General features: G+C 44.4%; 1 protein-coding gene across 2 annotated transcripts in view; it reads left to right on the forward strand.

Moving 5' to 3' along the window:
• Positions 1-10,000, forward strand: part of LOC145656218 (uncharacterized) — a 32,112-nt gene that overhangs the window by 17,760 nt on the left and 4,352 nt on the right. For both annotated transcript variants that reach the window (XM_081709577.1, XM_081709578.1), the window contains exons 4-8: positions 3,393-3,647; positions 4,470-4,530; positions 4,714-4,844; positions 7,393-7,512; positions 8,227-8,340. In XM_081709577.1, the coding sequence (XP_081565703.1) occupies positions 3,393-3,647; positions 4,470-4,530; positions 4,714-4,844; positions 7,393-7,512; positions 8,227-8,340 (681 nt within the window). The remainder of the gene's footprint in view (positions 1-3,392; positions 3,648-4,469; positions 4,531-4,713; positions 4,845-7,392; positions 7,513-8,226; positions 8,341-10,000) is intronic.

The following is a 10,000-nucleotide window of genomic DNA, read 5'->3' on the forward strand; positions in this document are numbered from 1 at the left end:
GGCTGTGCTGTCCCTCACGTGTGTCTGCACTCTCCCTCGTGTGTGTCTGTGCTGTGCCTTGCACGTGTCTGCGTGTCGTGTGCCCGTGTCCTTAGGCTGCGATGCGGAGCTGAGCGTGGCTGGCACAAAAGCCTCTAGAGGGAGCAGCTTTAGCATTTGCAGCACTGCTACTGGCCTGACTGCCACACACTACCACTGCACACCCACATGCCTTCGGCCTGTTGTGTTCCTGAAAGTGTGTATGTGTTTGTGTGTGTGTGAGAGAGAGCGCAAGAGAGAGAGAGAGAGAGAGATAGAGAGGTTATGGAAGAAGAACTCTTAATCTGCCATTATGAATTCAGCACACATATTCTCACACGCACACAGACTTAATTGAGACTTAATTCGTACTAAAAGCATGTATTGCCACACAACATATTAAGAGGTTCTCAGTCCGGTATCACTTACTCTGCTCTGCCTCACAGCACACCTTGGCCAGGTAATTAAATGCTCTGCAGCCTTTCATTACCTGGTTCATGGATATGAGTGGCTGGAACAGAACCAAAACCTGAACTAGATTAACTCCCTGCGGAATTAACTGAGGTCCGCATCTCTACATAAAAGGAGAATGTGAAACCATTATAAGGTCACCATTAGAAGACTACAACCCTGATTCATTGATCCAGGAGATTACAAGGACCTGTGACTGTGACTCTTACATCTATCTATCTGTGTGTGTGTGTGTGTGTGTGTGCGCATGTTTGTGTGTGTGTGTGTGTGTGTGTGTGTGTGTATGTAATTGTATGTGTTTCTCTCTCTCTCTCTCTCTCTATCTGTGTGTGTGTATATATAATTGTGTATGTGTGTGTGTGTGTGTGCGCGCATGTTTGTGTGTGTGTGTGTGTGTGTGCGCATGTTTGTGTGTGTGTGTATGTAATTTTGTGTGTGCGTGTTTGTGTGTGTATATGTAATTGTGTGTGTGTGTATATGTAATTGTGTGTGTGTGTGTGTTTCTCTCTCTCTCTCTATCTGTGTGTGTGTGTATATATAATTGTGTGTGTGTGTGTGTATGTAATTGTGTGCGTGTGTGTGTGTGTGCGTGTTTGTGTGTGTGTGTGTGTGTGTGTGCGTGTGTGTGTGTGTGCGTGTTTGTGTGTGTGTGTGTGTGTATATGTAATTGTGTGTGTATATGTAATTGTTTGTGTGTGTGTGTGTGTATATGTAATTGTGTGTGTGTGTGTGTGTGTGTGTGTGTGTATATATATGTAATTGTGTGTGTGTGTTTCTCTCTCTCTCTCTCTCTCTCGCTCTCCAGTTTTCTGGTCCCAGTTTTGAAGGACAAGCAGAACATAAAAACAGTACAGAGCAGGGACACATTGTTGCACACTTGACCCCTCTGATCAGTTTCTCCTCTCCCCGTGACGCAGGCCTAGTGATTGTGCTACAGTTTGGCATCTGGAGAACGGACCAACTGTAGGTCATATCCTGGCCTCACTACCCAATCAGAAATACGATCAGTGGTGGGGAATGACTGTGGCCAATTAGATCCCACAGTAAATTGTAAGTTGTGTGTTTATCTGTGAGAGTTAGAGAGAGAGAGAAAGAAAGAGAGAGAGAGAAAAAAGAAAGAAGAGAGAGAAGGAAAGAGAGATGCCATGATTTTCATGTCCATATTTTTGCATGAGTAAGTGTAATTTTGCAGTGGTTTAGCCACTTTGCGTAAGTGCTGCTGTCCAGTACCACTGGAGAGTTATGCGTCCATTCCATTAAATGTCCATGAGTGGCAGCTCTCTTCTCCCTGGTACTCAGACACACTACAGTGGTAATAACAGCCACAGGGTAACACAGGGTAAGGACACAGGGTAATACAGGGTATAGCCACAGGGTAGTACAGGGTAAAGACACAGGGTAACACAGGGTAAGGACACAGGGTAATACAGGGTATAGCCACAGGGTAGTAGAGGGTAAAGACACAGGGTAACACAGGGTAAGGACACAGGGTAATACAGGGTATAGCCACAGGGTAGTACAGGGTAGTACAGGGTAAAGACACAGGGTAACACAGGGTAAGGACACAGGGTAATACAGGGTATAGCCACAGGGTAGTACAGGGTAAAGACATGGGGCAGTACAGGGTAAAGACACAGGGTAGTACAGGGTAAAGACACAGGGTAGTACAGGGTAAAGACACAGGGTAGTACAGGGTAAAGACACAGGGTAATACAGGATATAGCCACAGGGTAGTACAGGGTAAAGACACAGGGTTAAGACAGGGTAGTACAGGGTAAAGACACAGGGTAGTACAGGGTTAAGACAGGGTAGTACAGGGTAAAGACACAGGGTAATACAGGGTTAAGACAGGGTAGTACAGGGTAAAGACACAGAGTACTACAGGGTTAAGACACAGGGTAATACAGGGTAAAGACACAGGGTAGTACAGGGTTAAGACACAGGGTAATACAGGCTAAAGTCCATCCACTGTTCAGCATGGAGTCAATGCTGAAAGGGAAATTTTGTTGCCAGATAGATGTGTTTGTACCTCCATCTGCACTTCATGAGTGAATGCAAAAAGGATACTGGGTCTGGACTGTGTGTGTGTGTGTGTGTGTGTGTGTGTGTGTGCGTGTGCGTGTGTGCGTGTGTGCGTGCGTGCGTGCGTGCGTGCGTGCGTGCGTGCGTGCGTGTGTGTGTGTGTGTGTGCGTGCGTGTGTGAGGTTTAGTGATGATAACGTATCTGTGTTTGCACACCTTCATCCTCCCCTGCTTTCATTTCTTTGTTGTTCAGCCCCAATGATCTCATTTACCCCACCAAGATTCTTCCTAGTCTCTCTCTTTCCATCTTTCTCTCTCCCTCTCTTTCTCTCTTTCTTTCCCTGTTGCTCTCTCGTTCTGCCTCTTCCTCTTTCATCTCTTTCTTTGCGTCTCTCTTGCTCCCTTTCCCTCTCTCTCTTTTTCCCCGTCTCTCTCTCTCTCTGTCTCTCTCTCTCACACACACACACACACACACACAGAAACAAACAGATGCAGTATTTCGTGCAACTGAGAGGGGATTAATGATAAGATGGAGTTTATACTCTCTAGAAAGCCCTCTTTATTCAAAGCATACTCTGAGTCTTTCTCTTGACCACACACACACACACACACACACACACTTACAAAGTGGAAAAAAATGAATCTTTATCTTTTGTATTTATTTTTTATTTTTCTTTGTTTATCTTTGGCACTTTTTCTCTGTACTATTTTGTTTTACAGTCTTTTGTCTTTATGCGAGCATTAGTGTCATGTTAGATATCTTCTCCTTTATTTTCTGGCATCTTTGAAAGTGCCCTTTACTGCCCTTCTTATCTCAACAATCGCCATTGTCATTATTGGTCATCAGCAATGAAGCTCGGACTCTCTGTCACCCCCCTCAGGCCAGGAGGAGTTGATAGCGCGTGTGCTACTGTCATCCATGCTAAACCCTGGCGAGCAGTGGCAGACATATCGGTACCACGGGCATCAGCTGAGTCTGGAGTACCGGCTGCGCTTCCGGTGCCATGGCAACTACTATGGGCCGTTGTGCAACCAGTTCTGCCGCGCACGCGATGACTTCTTTGGCCATTTCAACTGCGACGCGACTGGCAGCAAGGTGTGCAAGGATGGCTGGGCGGGGCCAGAGTGTCGTCAGGGTGAGGCCGACTCCTCCTCCACACATCCAGGGGTGGGAGGGGCACCATGAGGGGTCAGTGGGCCTGGAAGCTATGGTCCACACGGGCACGGGTGGTTTTGCAGTTTTGTGACTGAGGTTGTGGGGGATCTCAGGCAACTGCAACGTGGGTCATGGCGAAGGCCCCGCGGAGTGACTTTGGGCCGAGGTTGGACGTGAAGACTGATGCAGACTGCATGGCTACAAAGTCTCGGGGTGTTGCTCTTCCTGTTCTAAGTTCCAGAATTCGAATCACACCAAACTAAGCTTTAAAAGGGAATGGCTGCAAAAGTGTGTGGCGGATGATGACATCACCCTTAATTGCCCCTCTCTGCCGTTTCCTGTCCAACATCAGTCATCATTTCCTGCCTGTGATGACTGATGTTGGCAGAACTCGCGAAGCATCAACATTAGTGCCATATCCCTCAATTTTAAAGCACAAATGTTCTTGTAACACACTCCCAGACACAACCATGAAGGATACAGAGTTTAAATTACCAAGTTACCAAGGTTTGCCCACTGTTCATACGTTAAAAGTGTCCCATTATATAGGAAAACTTTGATGTTTTGTGGATCAACATTGACAGTAAAACACTGACTAATGTTAGCACTTCTTTGGCTGGTTCTGATTAGAATAATGAGTCACTGGGTCATGGAAAGTTGGTCTTTTTTCTGTTTTTCTGTTTATGCTATACTAAACTTTGTGTGATTTGGCGCCTATGCTGTTTATAGTGTTGCTGATCTGAGTTGACACCAATGTTCTGTCAATCTATTTGTGTGTGTGTGTGTGTGTGTATCATTGCAGCAATATGTAAGCAAGGATGTAATCTGGCCCATGGTATGTGCAGTCTTCCTGGAGAATGCGAGTGAGTCAAAAAAATAATAATAATAATAATTATAAAATGTCCACAATGCTCCCACAGCATCTATCTGTGTGCCTGCTTAACATTTCCTGTCTCTTTGTCTCTCTGTCTCACACTTTCTCTGTCTATCTCTCTCTGTCTCCCCCCCCCCCCCCACACACACACACACTCCCTCAACTCTCGCAGGTGTCATTATGGCTGGAAGGGGGATCTCTGTGATGAATGTGAGACATTTCCTGGTTGTGATCATGGCACCTGCACTGAACCCTGGAAATGCGTGTGTGACACCAACTGGGGTGGCCTGCTCTGTGACAAAGGTGAGAGGAGAAAGGTGTGTGTGTGTGTGTGTGTGTGTGTGTGTGTGTGTGTGTGTGTGTGTGTGTGTGTGGGTGTGTGTATGTATGTGTGTGTGTGTGTATGTGTGTGTGTGTGTGTGTGTATGTATGTGTGTGTGTGTGTGTGTGTGTGTGTGTGTGTGTGTGTGTGTGTGTGTGACCTAAATTGTGTGTATTATGTATATAAATATATATGTTGTGAGTATGCATTACTTTTGGTCTCCGTGATCGTACAAGCTTGCTTCAGTTGGCAGCTACACATAACGCCCTTCACAACAGCGAGGCCTTTTGCGCAACATTCTGGCGAGCTGTGCTCCATTCTGTGTGCACGGTGCGGAGCGCACCCACAGTGCTGCTGGCCAGGGGTGGAGCCAGGGGTGGGGCTCTAGTAGGGTCTCAGGGCCTGTAAGCTGATATACTTAGCTAAACAGAACAGGAGATGGGGCACTGCTTTAGAGACAGGGGAGTGGACCAGGCTCCCGTAAGTCTGTGTCTCCCCATGAGGGCCCATTTACACACACACACAAACCAGCCTCTGCTGGTCAGTGTGAATATGTAACATACCCTGCCTGGCCAAAAAAAAAGGTCACACACTCTAAAATTTCGTTGGACTGCCTTTAGCTTTGATTACGGCACACATTCGCTGTGGCATCGTTTCCACAAGCTTCTGCAGTGTCACAACATTTATTATCGCTGTGGCATCGTTTCCACAAGCTTCTGCAGTGTCACAACATTTATTATCGCTGTGGCATCGTTTCCACAAGCTTCTGCAGTGTCACAACATTTATTACTGTCCAGAGTTACATTAATTTTTCCCCAAGATCTTGTATTGATGATGGGAGATTTGGACCACTGCGCAAAGTCTTCTCCAGCACATCCCAAAGATTCTCAATGGGGTTGAGGTCTGGACTCTGTGGTGGCCAATCCATATGTGAAAATGATGTTTCATGCTCCCTGAACCACTCTTTCACAATTTGAGCCCAATGAATTCTGGCATGGTCATCTTGGAATATGCCCTTGCCATCAGGGAAGAAAAAAATCCGTTGATGGAATAACCTGGTTGTTCAGTATATTCAGGTAGTCAGCTGACCTCATTCTTTGGGCACATAATGTTGCTGAACCTAGACCTGACCAACCGCAGCAACCCCAGATCATAGCACTGCCCCCACAGGCTTGTACGGTATGCACTAAGCATGATGCCTCTCTTCTTACCCTGATACGCCCATCACTCTGGAACAGGGTCAATCTGGACTCATCAGATCACATGACCTTCCATTGCTCCAGAGTCCAATATTTATGCTCCCTAGCAAATTGAAGCCGTTTTTGCCGGTTACTTTCACTGACAAGTGGTTTTCTTAAGGCTACACAGCTGTTTAGTCCCAATCCCTTGAGTTCCCTTCGAATTGTGTATGTAGAAATGGTCTTACTTTCACTATTAAACATGTCCCTGAGTTCTACTGTTGTTTTTCTATGATTTGATTTCACCACACATTTAAGTGATCACCGATTCCTTCCTCGAAGATGATGTGTCCCCACTGTCCTTCCACTTTTGACTAATGCGTTGGACAGTTCTTAACCCGATTTTAGTAGTTTCAGCTATCTCCTAAGATGTTTTCTATGCTTGATGCATGCCAATAATTTGACCCTTCTGAAACAGATTAACTTGTTTTCCACGACCACAGGATGTGTCTTTCGATATGGTTGTTTGAGAAATGAGAAGCTAATCACTGCATCAGTTAGGGTTAAATAACTTGTTGCCAGTTAAAACATAATCACCCATGCAGTAATTTTCCAATGGGAGGCTCTTGCCTATTTGCTTAGTGAAATCCAGGTGGTGACCTTTTTTTTGGCCAGGTAGTGTATGTGCTCTGAGACACATTTGATTTTGGATGAACTCTGCCATTGTAAACACATGTTTACCTTTGTAATCAACCCATTTATGCTTTAGAATTGTTTTTATTTTCACTTTGGGTTGCCAGGTCAACAATTAACGATCGACAGCATTCTCTGTCATAAAGCTCACCATTTATTTTAACATGAACAAAATGTAGCAAGATCTGAAACGTAGCATTTATTTACATGTAAATGTTTTCATTTTAGATTAAGATGGTAAAAGATGCTAACTTTGAGCTTTCTGCTTTGGGGTCTTGTGCTGCCACGGCAACTGCTATGGTCCTGCACAGCTGGGTACTATGGCATAGTGCACTGGGAGGAGGTGTGGTTGGTGTATGTGGTTTAGACACATTGTTGTATTAACATGCTAATATGTGTCTCAAACCGACCACTTAGTGGTTTGGATAGTCAGATTTGGATGCATTTACATAAGCATGTGTGTAATATTCCTCATTTATGTGGATAATCCCTATTCAGACATAATCCAGATACTCAAAACATATTACATAACCAAGTGTAAAATAAGGAGAGGACTATCTCTACAGCAGTATAGCAAGAATATTTCTAATTTTTAGATGCTGAGACATGACCGTTCCATACTAACATCCTAAATCTCTCTCCCTCTCTTCCTTTTCAGACCTGAATTACTGTGGAAATCACCTGCCCTGTAAGAACGGTGGGACTTGTATCAACACAGAACCAAATGAGTACCAGTGCGTGTGCCAGGAGGGTTTCCTCGGCCGCAACTGTGACATCGGTGAGTGTCACAATTTTAAAGTAAAAAATGCACCTGACGGCCCCCGTTGTCAGATTTGAATTAGCCCAGTTAGCCCTATATGCCTGGGTTGGCTCTGCTGGTGAGAGTGCCTTTCAAATCCTACATAATCTCATCTTTGTACTGCTTGAATTCACCTGAATTCATGTCTTTGATGTCTGCCAGCCGGTGTAATTGCTGAAGTTATATGTAGCCTGTACCCCTGTGTGATGTCACATCTGTGATCACATGGATTTGTCCTGGGAGGCCATATCCTCTGAAAGACACCTGATTTCCTTTATTAATTAGTTGCCATAGCTGAAGGCAGGATCTACTCAGTGAAATAAAGATTTTTGAAAAAGAACAAGGCCCGCCCCATTGGGACAGCTTTTGGGGAACAAAATCACGCCCCACTGGGACAGCTGACCCTAAAGCATTTTAAAAGTAAAAAAGCAAAATTACACAGACTGTGGCAAAATAGAGGGGTTGCTGATTTAAGATGCAGTGGCAGATAAGAAATGAGCATATATTCAGATAAGTAAATAGGTCCATTGGCTTTCCTAAAAGAGGCCTTTCCTAAAAGAAGGCCTTTCTCAAACTTCATGCTGATTCATTTCATAATGCTGTCAGTTCTGTAAAAGAAGTCCTTGTTCTTCTTACTCTCTTTCTTCTCTCTCTCTCTTTTTCTCTCTCTCTCTTTTTCTCGCTCTCTCTCAGTGGAACACGCATGTCTCTCTTCTCCTTGTGTGAATGGAGCCACATGTGTAGAGAACCAGAGCGGCTTCAGTTGTCTGTGTGCAGATGGATGGACCGGACTCACCTGTTCAGATGGTACAGCATGCACACATACGCACGTACGCACTCACACACACACACACAGACGCACCACACCTGTTTATCCTCTTTAATCAGAAGCAGTTGACATTTTCACTGCTGACTGGAGATTCTCATTAGGACTTCACCAAAATAGCACTGTTTAATGTGGAATATAAACAATCAACAATCACACAAAACACACACACAGACAGGATATAGACTGGCCGTGACGTAATATCCTTGTTACTGTTCATCAATGCAAATAGTGGTTGTGCGGACAAGTTTTAGCCTGAGAAATTGCGGATGTGTGTGCATTTTTGTGTATGTTTAGACATTTGTTGGCATAACATCAAATACCCCCCCTCCCACACACACACACACACACACACACTATCCAGAACAACCATAATGTCAGCTACAACTTTTCACCTTTACAGAATGTAAAATCTTTATAAATACAATAATAAAAATAGAATATAATATAAATGTATATAATAGAATATAATAATACAACAGAATATATAGATTATGATATAACTACCACACTGTTGCAGAAATATGAGTATTGCACAATATGATGTCACTCTTGTCTTGTAATGGGGGTTTCCCTTTATCTACAGTTGAAATAAAAATAATTTTATTTCAAATTATTCAACCCCCATTGCACATTAGGTTTATTATCAAAATTTCAAACTTTCAGCTGTTTACAATAAACCAATCAAACAAAGGTTAAATAGCTCAAAACAATTAATATACCAAGTGGTTTCTCCAAATTCCACACAAAATGGCACTTTAATGACTACTGTAGTCTCAGAATTATTCAACCCTTTCATGACAAGTGTCTTTAGTACTTAGCAGAGCACCCCATTGCTGTTATGAGCCGCTGCAAACGTGATGGATAGCCAGCCGCCAGTTTCTGCCAGCGTTCCTGGGGAGTCTCTGCCCACTCCTCCGGTTCACTGATATTCCTGAGTTTGCGTGCTGCAAACGCCTTCTTCAGTTCCCACCAAAGCGACTGTGACGGCCACTCCAGAATCTTCCAGGACTTCTTCTGAAGCCTTGGCGGACTTTGAGGTGTGCTTGGGATCATTGTCTTGCAGTAAGGTCCGATGACACCCAAGTTTCAGCTTCCCCACAGATGGCATGAGATTATCTCCTCGGATTTCCTGATACTCGATTGAAAACATTTTGCCCTCCACACGCTGCAGGGTTCCAGTGCCAGGGGAGGATTAGCAGCCCCGGGGTATGGCCGAGCCAGCCACCTTGCGTCACCATAGGCAGTATGCTCTTTTCAAAACGTGCCTTTTTCTTCTTCCTCCAGACACACATAGGCCCCAAAAGCTCTGCTTTTGTTTGATTGCTCCACAGAACAGAATCCCAAAACGTTCGTGGCTTATTTATATGCTTTTTGGCCAAGTCAAGGTTGTGTAGTCAGTGCTCCTTTAACGATGAACTTGCAAACTATGCTTCCAATTGTACATCTAGGAACATTCAGTGAATTTGCTATCTTTTTGTATCCTTGTCCTTGTTTGTGTGAGGGGATGCTCTCTTAACTTTTTAGACAACTCTCTTGACTTAGCCATATTTCTGAAATATGCACTCAAATGTCAGAGTCAGAAAAACCCTAGCCAGTCCAGGTATTTGAAGTGTTGTATCGCAAGCACACCTGATGCAA

Source organism: Electrophorus electricus, unplaced genomic scaffold (assembly GCF_041902795.1).
Source record: "Electrophorus electricus isolate QZ-2024a unplaced genomic scaffold, ASM4190279v1 Scaffold63, whole genome shotgun sequence".
Lineage (NCBI taxonomy): Eukaryota > Metazoa > Chordata > Actinopteri > Gymnotiformes > Gymnotidae > Electrophorus > Electrophorus electricus.